This window comes from Melanotaenia boesemani, chromosome 17 (assembly GCF_017639745.1).
Source record: "Melanotaenia boesemani isolate fMelBoe1 chromosome 17, fMelBoe1.pri, whole genome shotgun sequence".
Classification (NCBI taxonomy): domain Eukaryota; kingdom Metazoa; phylum Chordata; class Actinopteri; order Atheriniformes; family Melanotaeniidae; genus Melanotaenia; species Melanotaenia boesemani.
This window is the reverse complement of record NC_055698.1, coordinates 23,860,035-23,874,421: the sequence shown is the minus strand read 5'-3', so window position 1 is coordinate 23,874,421 and position 14,387 is coordinate 23,860,035. Positions and strand designations below refer to the sequence as shown.

General features: G+C 35.9%; 6 gene segments (V, D, J or C); 2 read left to right on the top strand and 4 right to left on the bottom strand.

The window, feature by feature from the left end:
- The first annotated feature begins 551 nt into the window (after positions 1–551).
- LOC121656352 lies at positions 552–2,763 on the top strand. The segment is given in 3 exon segments: positions 552–567; positions 1,079–1,186; positions 2,294–2,763. Coding segments are annotated over 3 exon segments (453 nt in total).
- Positions 2,764–4,420: 1,657 nt separating this feature from the next.
- Positions 4,421–5,036, bottom strand: LOC121656231. The segment is given in 2 exon segments: positions 4,421–4,738; positions 4,930–5,036. Coding segments are annotated over 2 exon segments (360 nt in total).
- Positions 5,037–5,713: 677 nt separating this feature from the next.
- Positions 5,714–7,813, bottom strand: LOC121656351. The segment is given in 2 exon segments: positions 5,714–6,045; positions 7,795–7,813. Coding segments are annotated over 2 exon segments (351 nt in total).
- Positions 7,814–8,136: 323 nt separating this feature from the next.
- On the bottom strand, positions 8,137–8,625 carry LOC121656350. The segment is given in 2 exon segments: positions 8,137–8,468; positions 8,574–8,625. Coding segments are annotated over 2 exon segments (384 nt in total).
- A 989-nt stretch (positions 8,626–9,614) lies between these two features.
- Positions 9,615–12,748, top strand: LOC121656349. The segment is given in 4 exon segments: positions 9,615–9,674; positions 9,783–9,846; positions 11,081–11,188; positions 12,315–12,748. Coding segments are annotated over 4 exon segments (561 nt in total).
- Positions 12,749–13,425: 677 nt separating this feature from the next.
- LOC121656220 lies at positions 13,426–14,138 on the bottom strand. The segment is given in 2 exon segments: positions 13,426–13,835; positions 14,027–14,138. Coding segments are annotated over 2 exon segments (372 nt in total).
- Positions 14,139–14,387: the final 249 nt, after the last annotated feature.

Sequence of the window (14,387 nt, the reverse complement as noted above, 5' to 3'; positions counted from 1 at the left end):
TCACTTAAATGTGATTTGAGCTTGATTTTAATGCAGAACTTTCTAAACAATAAATTAAATTGAGCTCTTTATTTACAATCAATAAATGTGTAATAACAAACTTTTTTTTTTCAAATACCGTGTAAAATCTTTCTCATTATTTTTTATGTAACTCAAACAACATTTATAAATTGTGACATATGGTCTCCAGAGCTAAACTGGAAGAATTATTCATGCATTTGTGTCCTCGTGCTTAGATTATTTTAATTATTTATTTAACAACTTGCACAAATCATCACCTCTTTTATGCCTCCAGTCTATTCAAAATGCTGCAGCCAGATTATTAATACATTCAATCAAACAAGCTCACATCACTCCTGTTTTATACTCTTTACTTTATCTCACTTATTATTAGATTTGTTTAATATTCTTATAGGAAAATTACTTTATTAATTCCTAAGGGAGAAAAATTATATTGACTTAGAGAGCAGTAAATGATCAGACCCCAGATTATAAATGTCAGCTTCTTATAAAATCCACTGCTGCTCGCTGTCTTTGTTCTCTGGCTCAGAATGTTTGTTGTCCCTCGTATACGACCAAAGACCAGGAGGGACAGAAGCTTTCAGTCTGTGGTACCAAGCTTGTGTAACAGTCCACTTCAACTACATTTAGTTAAATCTGTGGAGTCCTTTAAAACATAGCTAAAACTTTCTGATTAAAACAGGCTTTTAGTTGAGAGTTTTATTTTTCTCTAGCTGTTTATTTTATTGTGTCTTTTGCCATCTTTTCATTGGTTGCTTTGGTATTTAATCAGTGTTAAGATATTTTAAGTATGTTCGAACATGGATTAACAATTCTGTTATTTAGGTTTATTAAATCCTTTTATACAGTTTTTATGCAGCATAAATTGCCTGGTTTTTCCTTTATATTTGTGTTTATGGTCATTTTCTAAGTATTTGTGTCTTTATGTTTAAATACCTTAAAAATATCCATCATTGTACAATAAAGAAAAATATTATTCTCATGTTTGTGAAATATTTTGTCAGCAAATTCTCAGTTCACAAACAGTTGAAATGTTCTGCTGCATTGTTTGTTGCAGAGTCAGAGAGCCGTGTCTCTGTACAGTCAGAGGTTTTTGTACGGCGGTTCAATGAGTTTGTATCACTGTGGTACACGTTCGGTGGAGGAACCAGACTGGAAGTTAACTGTAAGTACATTTAATTCTTTATTAACTAAAATGTAAACATTTGTTTATTTTTTTATTGCCTAACCAGAATATTGGTCATCTATAAAAGAGGTTTTATATGATTGGTGTAATTATTTGGTAAAGGTAGATTCTATATTTGGAAACACTAAAACCATCTTCAGTAATATTGTTCTGTGTTATTTTGTCTCTGATATCGTAAGTTTGCAGATAAATTTTGCTTCTGAATCAGATCATTATTTAACTGATCAGTCTAAACTCTGAAAATCTGAGTCTTTACTGTTTTAGTCAGGAAATTATTAGATTTCAGAAAACTGATCAAAAATGTTTCTAACATGTTCAATCTGTTATCTTAACAAGTTGAAGTTTTTTTTTACACTAGTTAGTTTTTCTGCACAAACTTCGTATCTATATTAAAGAAAATTCCAGACCGATCAGACGTTTTTGTGTCTTTAACCAGAAATGTGGTAAATATACTGACCCATGTCATCACGTATCAGGTAGAAAGTTCCACATTTGTCCGTCCATGTGGTCCACTCCATGGACTCTTTTAAATATTCAGTACAGCTTTTTGTTGAAGGTTTTTATTCATTTTTTTGATAATTATTATGTTGCTTTATTGCAGCCATTTTATGTCCAGCACTTTGTTATTTTTATCTGTGAAAATTGTTTTATAAATAAACTTTACTTACTTACATCACTGCATGTGGGAGATTGATTTAATGTCATCATATTGTAGTGGTAACTATGGGGAGGAGAAAAGAGTAGATCTGAAAGATTTTACATTCTTCAAATGATATAAAATAACATTTGTAAAAACAGTGAAGAATTTATTTAGTGAAGCAGACAAATGACAAGATGGTGTGAAGGTGAAAGATCTATTTTTAAATTCTAATATATGATTTTAATTTGAAGCAAAGTGAATCACAAGAAGCTGAAAACATCTAAAAAATGTCTTGAACATTTTTATCTTTAGTACTGAAACCTGTCTGTTGCTGTGGTTCAGCAGTGATGCCTGTCCGTTACTATGGTTACTGAACTAAAAGCAAGAAGTAAAACGTTGAGGAGGAGTTTCATCTAATGTCTGTAACGTGTCCTCTCTTTCTGCAGTGGGTCAAGTCCGTCCCACCCTGACGGTGCTGCCCCCCTCCACAGAGGAGCTGCAGCAGGGGAAGGCCACGCTCATGTGTCTGGCCAACAAGGGCTTCCCCTCAGACTGGAGTCTGTCCTGGAAGGTGGACGGCAGCAGCAGCAGCAGCTATGAGGACAGCAGGAGCCCCGGGGTGCTGCAGAAGGACGGCCACTACAGCTGGAGCAGCACCCTGAGGCTCTCTGCAGACCAGTGGAGGAAGGTGGGCTCTGTGACCTGTGAGGCCACCCAGGGCTCCCAGTCTCCACTCTCAGAGACACTGAGGAGAGACCAGTGTTCCCAGTACTGACAAGACTCATAGGGACTCTCATTCTGGTTTTCTTCTGTTACTTTCTCTCTTTTTAAATGATTTTTTTTTTCTGTTTTTCATAACTTAGTGAATGAATTCATGTTTTCAGAAAATAAAGATGTTTGTTTTCAACTCATCTTATTTTTCATGTCTTTATTATTCACTTAAACATTTTTTTTCTTGGATGAACTCAACTCAACTCACATTTATTTATATAGCCCTTTAAAACAACAACAGCTTAAACAAAGTGCTGTACATAAATGGACAAAGCAACACATAAAAATACAAAAATCAACTGGGAAATAAATAATATCATAAAATAATTAAAACAGTTTTAAAACAATAAGCAATTTTAAAGGAATAAACAAATTCTAAACAAATAAAACCAATAAATAAAACAAACCACAGCACACTAGAAACAGTCTCATAGTGGGCTGAAAGCCAAAGAAAAAAAATGGGTTTTAAGATGAGTTTTAAAAATAGACAACGAAGAAGCTTGTCTAATGTGGAGACGGAGCTCATTCCACAGTTTTGGACCAGCGACTTTAAAAGCTCCGTCCCCTCTGAGCTTCCGTATGGACCTTGGTACGTCCAGGAGCAGCAGGTCAGCTGACCTGAGGCACCGAGCAGGAGTGTAGGGGTGGAGAAGCTCAGAGAGGTAAGGAGGGGCCAGACCATTTAAAGATTTAAAAACAAATACAAGAATCTTAAAATTAACTCTGTAGTCCACTGGCAGCCAGTGAAGTGAGGTCAGGATGGGGGTTATGTGCTCCACCTTACGTACTACAGCTAGGAGGCGTGCAGCTGCATTTTGCGCCAACTGGAGACGTGCGAGGGAGGACTGGCTAACCCCAAAATAAAGAGCATTACAGTAATCCAGCTGGGATGTAGTGAAGGCATGGATTACTGTTTCAATGTGTTGTTTTTCAAGAAAAGGTTTGACCTTAGCAAGATGTCTGATGTGGAAAAAGCTGGACATCACTACAGAGCTGATTTGACTATCCAGTTTAAAATCGCTGTTCATCTTAAAAGTTTGAGATTTTAAAAAACCTGTCAAAGGCCCCAAATCAATGGAGCAGGGTTCACAAAAGCCACTGGGACCAAATACAAATACATTATTAGAAGTGAAGGACAATTTTATGCATTATTGAGTGATAGCTGGTGGGCTTGGGTCTAGAAAACTGGATCTGGATCAAGTCCCCAGGCTGGCAACTAAGAAGAAGATGAAGCAGGTTTAGAAAACTGCTGGTCTTCCAGCTGATGGTGACAGAGTCTCCCAGAGCAGATCTCACTGCTGCAGGCTAAGTTCCTGGAGCCTGGATTTTAGACTCTGAGGATACAGAGACACAAACATGAAGCAGCTTCATTGTTTTTTTGGCTTCATTTTAGAGTAATGGATAGAAATAAAATATATATGCAGTAAGTTTTCCTTAATATTTCTTAAAATATTGTTCTCATTACATAAACATAATAAAGGCTTTCAAGACTCATTTCCTCTGCAGTCATATCATTAAAATACTGTAATTATTATTTGAAATTAAATTTAGATCTTCGTTAATTAATAAAATTGTTTTAACATATTAAAATGTTTCGGAATTTAGCTTAAATTATTCTACAGAGTTACATTTTGTGTTTAACATGATTAAAAGGAAAAAACATTTTATAAATATATTCAATGAGATTTGATTTGTTAAGAGTATTTTTTAAACAAGATTGTTTAGTGAAATCTCTGTTGTTCTAGTTTCAGTGCAGCTGTTGCTTCAGATCAGTTCTTCTCCAGCTGAGGGAGGTTTTTGTACGACGTTGTATCACTGTGTGAACGGTGTGCTTAAACTCTGCTGACAGTAATAAACTCCTGAATCTTCAGCCTGAACTCCACTGATGGTCAGAGTGAAGTCAGTCCCATATCCACTTCCACTAAAACGACTTGGAAATCCTGACTGAAGAGTTGTAGCTCGATAAATAAGAAATTTAGTAACTTCTCCTGGTTTCTGAAGATACCAGTGAAGCCAGTCGCTAACATCTGTACTGGTTTTACATGTGATGGAAACAGTCTGTCCTGGAACAACAGACTGAGATCCAGGAGTCTGAGTCAGGATGATTTCTCCTGATGAACCTGGAAAACAGTAGAAGAGTTACTGAGACAAATCCAGCTTTGAGAAAGATGAAGAAAGATTTTTCTTTAAGATGGAGAATAGATGGAAGAAGGTGAAAGCTGCTTGTTCCAGTGTTTCTCCATCACAGCAGAACATCATTGTGGTGAACCTGGTTGCATCCTGAAGCAAAGTTTTCACAAGAGAGTCTCACCCTGAACAAGGAGCCCCAGGGTGGTCAGCAGTAGAGTCAGTGACATCATCATTGTGCTGCTGGTGTGTTCAGTGTCTCTGAAAGGTCTGAACAGCCACTGATCAACACTGACCTCTTAACAGCTGGGAGCAGAGAGGCAGGACACATATGCAAACACATACAGTCTATACAGAGTTTTTCTTTACGTTGTATGATTAAAACTCAGAGGTGACACATGTTGAGAGGAAGATCTGATGTTTGTCTGCAACAAAAGCTCTTGGTTTAGGAAAACTTGCTCTACTAAGTTTTTTATCTGTTTGTGTTGTAAACTTTGATCAAATAAAAACCAGTTTGTGTATCAGTGTTAATTTTTCACATTAACGTAGAGCTTCATGTTCATTTCAGTTTCTGTTCAGTCTTATTGATGGAGGTGTGATGAGCAACACTTTAACATGTTCATACAACCAGATGATGGTGTTTCCACCTTTACAATAATAAACTGCAGCATTTTCAGCCTGAACGCTCCTGATGTTTAGAATGAAGTGCTGATCCAGACAGAATGAATATAATTCATCACTGACTGCTCTGTTACCGGGATTGTCATCTAGACTTTGCACTTTGACCCAAACTGAGAGATGACGGACAGTGAAAGGCAGACCTGATGTTGGTTTCTGTGTGATGATGATGTGTGTGAACAATGTGTGTGTTTTGTGAAACGTATCAGTGTCCTCAGCAGCTTCCAGCTTCATCAGTCAGTTCAGTTTCTGTTCAGTCTGACTGAAGGAGGTTTTTGTACGAGGATTTTTCACTGTGTGAACACATACTGACTGTTGACTGTGGTTATACCCTGACAGTAATAAACTCCAGCATCGTCAGCCTGGAGCCTGCTGATGGTCAGAGTGAAGTCATACCCAGATCCACTTCCTGAAAAACGATCTGAAATCCCTGACATGCTTTCATTTGTGTAGTAAATCAGTAATTTAGGAGTGTTTACATCCTTTTGTTGGTACCAGGATAAACAGTAGGCACTGCTACAGCCCCAAATCTCATGACTGATGTTACAGCTAATAGAGACGGTTCCTCCCAGATCAGATGTTACTTCTGCAGGCTGAGTCACTGTGACCTGCCCTTTGGACCCTGAGGATAAGGAGACAGAAACATAGAATGAATTATTGTTTTGTTATGGCTTCATTTCAAATGAATGGATGTTCATAGCGGAAAACTTTATGATTGTACTTTACCTGTGAAGCAGAGGAGAGTCCAGATGAGGACGCAGATCAAAGTCATGTTATTGATGAGGAGGATTTCTGTGGCTTCTGTTGTCATGAAGGACAGCTGTCAGTCATCCAGTCTTCAACTCTCAGGACTATAAACTCTCCCAGAGCACTGGAGCATGGTGCTGCTGATGCAAAGTGTTTCTCTATGAAAATGTTCTGACTCCAGCAGGGACTTGGATTAATCTGATAATGTTTATAAATGAATCAAGTCAGTTTATAAGTATAATGATAAATGTGTGTTTTTTTTTTTTGTTTTTTTTTTTTTATGTTATTTGAGCTTTTGTTTAATCAGGAACTTAATAGTAAATTCAACTAATATTTTCATTTACAATTTATCTTTATATTTTCACTATTAATCATTATTTATCTTGTTTTTTCCTTAACCAAAAGACTAGTAATCTATAAATGTGGTTTTATATAATTGGTGTAATTATTTGGTACAGTGAGATTTTATATTTGGAAACACTAAAACCATCTTCAGTAATATTGTTCTGTGTTATTTTGTCCCTGATATTGTAAGTTTGCAGATAAATTTTGCTTCTAAATCAGATCATTACTTAACTGATCAGTCTAAACTCTGAAAATCTGAGTCTTTACTGTTTTAGTCAGGAAATAATTAGATCTTAGAAAATTGATAAAAAATGTTTCTAACATGTTCAACCTGTTAACTTAACAAGTTAAAGTTTTTGTTTAAACTAGTTAGTTTTTCTGCAAAAGTTTCGTATCTATGTGATAGAAAATTCGAGATGATTAGAAGAAGTTTTTGTGTCTTTAACCAGAAATGTGGTAAAAATAATGACCCATGTCGTCACATATCAGGTAGAAAGTTTCACATTTGCCCCTCCATGTGGTCCACTCCATGGACTCTTTCAAAAAGCAGTAGAAAACTATTTTATTCAGGAAAGCTTTTTGTTGATAATTATTTATTTTATGAAAATTATTATGTTGTTTTATTGCAGCCATTTTATGTCCAATACTTTGAGATTTTTATCTGTGAAAAGTGTTTTATAAATAAACTTCATTTACTTACATCACTGCATGTGGGAGATTGATTTAATGTCATCATATTGTAGTGGTAACTATGGGGAGGAGGAAAGAGTAGATTTGAAAGATTTTACATTCTTCAAATGATATAAAATAATCATTTGTGAAAACAGTGAAGAATTTATTTAATGAAGCAGACAAAGTAGTTATCCATGTTTGTGTTGTAAACTTTGATCAATTTAAAACCAGTTTGTGTATCAGTGTTAATTTTTCACATTAACGTAGAGCTTCATGTTCATTTCAGTTTCTGTTCAGTCTTATTGATGGAGGTGTGATGAGCAACACTTTAACATGTTCATACAACAAGGTGATGGTGTTTCCACCTTTACAATAATAAACTGCAGCATTTTCAGCCTGAACGCTCCTGATGTTTAGAATGAAGTGATGATCCAGACAGAATGAATATAATTCATCATGGACTGCTCTGATCCCTTTCTTAATAATTATGTGTTCAGTTTGTTTTTGTCCCACATTATCTTCAACACTGACAGCACTACAGAATATGTTGGTGAAAAATAAACTATATGCTGTACAGATGTTGCTGTAAACATTTAACCATGTTTACCAGGACATAGGGTTGTCATGGTGATAGGAGGATGAAAAATATTTTAAATGTTGAATAAAAAACAAAAGTTGCCATTTAGACTTTGCACTTTGACCCAAGCTGAGAGATGACAGACAGTCAAAGGCAGACCTGATGTTGGTGTCTTCAGAGGAAACGTTGGCTTGAAGAACATGTAAACACAACGTTTATTGTTGAGACTAAAGATTAATTTGAATATAAAATGTGTGTGTGAACAATGTGTGTGTTTTGTGAACCGTATCAGTGTCCTCAGCAGCTTCAGCTGCATCAGTCAGTTCAGTTTCTGTTCAGTCTGACTGAAGGACGTTTTTGTACGAGGATTTTTCACTGTGCGAACACATACTGACTGTTGACTGTGTTACCACCCTGACAGTGATAAACTCCAGCATCGTCAGCCTGGAGCCTGCTGATGGTCAGAGTGAAGTCAGTCCCAGATCCACTTCCTGAAAAACGATCTGAAGTCCCTGACATGCGTTGATTTGTGTAGTAAATCAGTAATTTAGGAGTGTTTCCATCATTTTGCTGGTACCAGGCTAAACAGTAGGCACTGCTACAGCCCCAAAACTGATGACTGGTTTTACAGCTAATGGTGACGGTTCCTCCCAGATCAGATGTCACTGCTGCAGGCTGAGTTACTGTGACCTGTCCTCTGGACCCTGAGGATGCAAAGACAGAAACATAGAATGAATTATTTTTTTCATTATGGCTTCATTTCAAATGGATGGATGTTCATAGAGGAGAACAATTTGATTGTATTTTACCTGTGAAGCAGCAGCAGAGGAGAGTCCAGATGAGGACGCAGATCAAAGTCATGTTATTGATGAGGAGGATTTCTGTGGCTTCTGTTGTCATGAAGGACAGCTGTTAGTTATCCAGTCTTCAACTCTCAGGACTATAAACTCTCCCAGAGCACTGGAGCATGGTGCTGCTGATGCAAAGTGTTTCTCTATGGAAATGTTCTGACTCCAGCAGGGACATGAATCAATCTGATGATGATTATCAATGAATCATTTAGTTTATGTGAATATAATGTCATCATAATTTTAGATTCAGATTTACATTTGATAGGTTATGTTGTATAGAAAAATGTTTATATACAATGTTTCCTAATCTTTATCTAAATACTACAAAACAGATGTGAACTTTCTACTCATTCATCTACCAGTTCACCCAGCGCTGGGACCAATCTGATGATGATGTTTACCAGTGAATAAGTCAGTTAATCAATATACTGAAAAGAAATGTGTTTATTGACTTGAATGTGATTTGAGTTTGAGTTTAATGGAGAACTTTCTAAATAATAAATTAAAGGCCTTGCCTTGCCTAAATTAATCCCTTTATTTACAATAAAAAAAAAGGTGTAGTAGCCAACATTTTTTTATTTACCGTAAAATCTTTCTCATTTTTTTTTCTGTAACTCAAGCAACATTTATAAATTGTGGCATATGGTCTCCAGAGCTGAACTGGAAGAATTATTCATGCATTTGTGTTATTGTAATTCCCTGTTTAACAACTTGCACAAATCATCACCTCTTTTACATCTACAGTCTATTCAAAATGCTGCAGCCAGATTATTAATACATTCAATCAAACAAGCTCACATCACTCCTGTTTTATACTCTTTACTTTATCTCACTTATTATTAGATTTGTTTAAAATTCTTATAGGAAAAATACTTGATTAATTCCTAAGGGAAAAAATTATATTGACTTAGAAAACAGTAAATGATCAGACCCCAGATTATAAATGTCAGTTTCTTATAAAATCCACTGCTGCTCGCTGTCTTTGTTCTCTGGCTCAGAATGTTTGTTGTTCCTCGTACACGAACAAAGACCAGGAGGGACAGAAGCTTTCAGTCTGTGGTACCAAGCTTGTGTAACAGTTCACTTCAACTACATTTAGTTAAATCTGTGGAGTCCTTTAAAACATAGCTAAAAACTTTCTGATTAAAACAGGCTTTTAGTTGAGAGTTTTATTTTCCACTCACTGTTTATTTTATTGTGTCTTATGCCATCTTTTTTTTTGGCTACTTTGGTACATAATTTTATTATTATTTTACTCTTTATGTGTCCAGCACTTTATGACTATCCATGTTTGAAAAGCTCTTAAATTAACTGTACTTACTTGTTGTATGAACATCATATTCCCAACATGGAATAACAAATGGGGCAAGGCTAATGTATTTGTATAGCACATTTCATGTACAAGACAATTCAAAGTGCTTTACATAAAACATTACAGCAGGGTGTAGAAAGCAATACAAGTGCATTAAAAAGATTAAAATAAATAAAATTAAATAAACAGAAAAAGGCTAACATAAAATGGATAAAATGCAAGAAATAATGTTCCACTAAGGGGAAAAACAGTATTTAAACATGATCAAGTTTAACAATTTCAGCTTAAAAGAACTAGATTCAGATCTGGATTTTTAAATAAAAACCTATTGAAATACAGCGGAGAACAGGTGGGTATTAACATGGATTTAAATAAACTCAGTGTTTCACCTGATCTGAGGCTTTCTGGGAGTTTGTTCCAGATATATGGAGCATAGAAGCTGAATGTGGCTTCTCCATGTTTAGTTCTGACTCTGGGAACTGATAAGAAACTGGATCCAGATGACCTGAAGGTTCTGGCAGGTTCAAGAGGTCACTGATGTATTTTGGTCCTGAACCATTCAGAGCTTTATAGACCAGCAGCAGAACTTTAAAGTCTATCCTCTGACGAGCAGGCAGCCAGTGTAAAGACCTCAGAGCTGAACTGATGTGGTCCACTTTCGCGTTCTTAGTGAGGACTCAAGCAGCAGAGATGTGAATAAGTTGCAGGTGTCAAATTAATGTTTTAGGTAGAACCTGTAAATACACTGGAGAGCCCACACAGTTCTCCAGTCTTTTAAGCAATATATTGTTTTCAAATGCACTGAGGTCCAATAAGACTAAGAGTGACATTTTTCCATTGTCTGTGTTCAAACATATGTCATTAATGACTTTGGTCAGAGCAATCTCAATGATGTAGTGCTGTCTATAATCTGTTATTCAGGTTTATTAAATCCTTTTATACAGTTTTTATGCAGCATAAATTGTCTGGTTATTCCTTTAAATTTGTGTTTATGGTCTTTTTCTAAGTATACGTGTCTTTATGTTTAAATCACTTAAAAATATCCATCATTGTACAATAAAGAAAAATATTATTCTCATGTTCGTGAAATATTTTGTCAGCAAATTCTTAGTTCCCAAACACTTGAAATGTTCTGCTGCATTGTTTGTTCCAGAGTCAGAGAGCCGTGTCTCTGTACAGTCAGAGGTTTTTGTACGGCGGTTCAATGAGTTTGTATCACTGTGGTACACGTTCGGTGGAGGAACCAGACTGGATGTTAACTGTAAGTAAACTTAATTCTTTATGAACTCAAATGTAAACATTTGTTTATTTTTTTATTGCCTAACCAGAATATTGGTCATCTATAAAAGAGGTTTTATAAGATTGGTGTAATTATTTGGTAAAGTGAGATTCTATATTTGGAAACACTAAAACCATCTTCAGTAATATTGTTCTGTGTTATTTTGTCTCTGATAACATAAGTTTGCAGATAGATTTTGCTTCTGAATCAGATCATTACTTAATTGTTCAGTCTAAACTCTGAAAATCTGAGTCTTTACTGTTTTAGTCAGGAAATTTTTAGATTTCAGAAAACTGATGAGGATCAAAAATGTTTCTAACATGTTCAATCTGTTAACTTAACAAGTTAAAGTTTTTGTTTAAACTAGTTAGTTGTTCTGCACAAACTTCGTATCTATATGAAAGAAAATTCCAGACCCATCAGAAGTTTTTGTGTCTTTAACCAGAAATGTGGTAAATATACTGACCCATGTCGTCACGTATCAGGTAGAAAGTTTCACATTTGCCCCTCCATGTGGTCCACTCCATGGACTCTTTTAAAAAGCAGTTAAACTATTTTATTCAGAAAAGCTTATTGTTGATGGTTATTATTTATTTTATGAAAATTATTATGTTTTATTGCAGCCATTTAATGTCCAACACTTTATGATTTTTATCTGTGAAAAGTGTTTTATATATAAACTTTACTTACTTAGATCACTGCATGTGGGAGTTTGATTTAATGTCATCATATTGTAGTGGTAACTATGGGGGGGGAGGAAAGAGTAGATTTGAAAGATTTTGCATTCGTTAAATGATATAGAATAATAATTTGTGAAAACAGTGAAGAATTTATTTACTGAAGCAGAAGTGACAAGATGGTGTGAAGGTGAAACATCTAGTTTTAAATTCTAATCTATGATTTTAGTTTGAAACAAAGTGAATCACAAGAAGCTGAAAACATCTAAAAAATGTCTTGAACATTTTTATCTTTAGTACTGAAACCTGTCTGTTGCTGTGGTTCAGCAGTGATGCCTGTCCGTTACTATGGTTACTGAACTAAAAGCAAGAAGTGAAACATTGAGGAGGGGTTTCATCTAATGTCTGTAATGTGTCCTCTCTTTCTGCAGTGGGTCAAGTCCGTCCCACCCTGACGGTGCTGCCCCCCTCCACAGAGGAGCTGCAGCAGGGGAAGGCCACACTCATGTGTCTGGCCAACAAGGGCTTCCCCTCAGACTGGAGTCTGTCCTGGAAGGTGGACGGCAGCAGCAGCAGCAGCTATGAGGACAGCAGGAGCCCCGGGGTGCTGCAGAAGGACGGCCACTACAGCTGGAGCAGCACCCTGAGGCTCTCTGCAGACCAGTGGAGGAAGGTGGGCTCTGTGACCTGTGAGGCCACCCAGGGCTCCCAGTCTCCACTCTCAGAGACACTGAGGAGAGACCAGTGTTCCCAGTACTGATCTGATTTACTGGGATTCTCACATGTCACTGATCTTCCGTTTCTTTCTCTTTTTCAAAGCTTTTTTTCAAATTCTTAGTTTCTCTGTTCACCTGTGTTTCTATGAAATAAAGATTTTTATATCAAACAGATTTTTTGGTTCTTTCAACATGTAGAGATGATTATAAGATATCCAACAACAATTTTTACTGCTTTGTTCCAATCTTTAATTCTTTTAATATTCTATGATATTACATTTTTTTCCATGTTTGTTCATATAAAGGTGACTTATTGATCTTAATTAAAAGGGATTAGATCAAACAAAACCACAATTTTAGTTGTTACATGGAAAGTTAAACAATTTTTTTTTCTTTTTTTTTTTTTTACATAATCAAGTAAAATCTATAAATATATAGATTTTAGGCAAAATTAAATGTTTACTTGTTAATGTAAATTTACTGAAAAAAAATAAATATTTTGATGTAATATAATTATTACTATTAATATAGAAAAATCATCAGATCAAAAACATCTTCTGTCTATTTTCTTATAAAATTCAGGGTTGCTGCAACACAAAAAAATAATATTTTTAATACACCTTTTTAAATAGCAAATTAAATATTACTTTCATAATAAACTTTTAATTCAGTCTCAGTGACTGTGTTGTTGTTCTATATGAAAAAAAATCAAACAAATGAAATCAAACTTTTCTAATTGATATTTGTCTTATCATTAAAATCTATAATGTTTTTGAGATATTAATTCATAACACTAAATTTAATTACAAAAATCTTTGTAGTTTAGTCTCAGTTCTTCTCCTGTTTTAGTCTCAGTGCAGCTGTTGGTTCAGATCAGTTCCTCTCCAGCTGAGGGAGGTTTTTGTACGACGTTGTATCACTGTGTGAACGGGAAGCTGCTACTCTGCTGACAGTAATAAACTCCTGAATCTTCAGCCTGAACTCCACTGATGGTCAGAGTGAAGTCAGAACCAGATCCACTTCCACTAAAACGACTCGGAATTCCAGACTGAAGAGTTGAAGCATAACTAATGAGGAGTTTAGGAGCTTCTCCTGGTTTCTGAAGGTACCAGTGAAGATAGCTGCTAAGCCAGTCGCTAACACTTGTACTGGTTTTACATCTGATGGAGACAGTCTGTCCTGGAACAAGAGACTGAGATCCAGGAGTCTGAGTCAGGATGGTTTCTCCTGATGAACCTGGAAAACAGTAGAAGAGTTACTGAGACAAATCCAGCTTTGAGAAAGATGAAGAAAGATTTTTCTTTAAGATGGAGAATAGATGGAAGAAGGTGAAAGCTGCTTGTTTCAGTGTTTCTCCATCACAGCAGAACATCATTGTGGTGAACCTGGTTGCATCCTGAAGCAAAGTTTTCACAAGAGAGTCTCACCCTGAACAAGGAGCCCCAGGGTGGTCAGCAGTAGAGTCAGTGACATCATCATTGTGCTGCTGGTGTGTTCAGTGTCTCTGAAAGGTCTGAACAGCCACTGATCAACACTGACCTCTTAACAGCTGGGAGCAGAGAGGCAGGACACATATGCAAACACACACAGTTATTTAATTGCAGAAATGGATGAATCCAGACTCTTATTCATCATGTTGATGTCTCAGCAGATACAGAATAAATTCTAGTAAATATTTTATATATACAAAGAGTTTCTGTTTATCGAAAATTTCTTACTTATAGCTCTGAGGTGACACACACTGAGAGGAAGATCTGATGTTTGTCTACTAATAAAACTTTAGGTTCA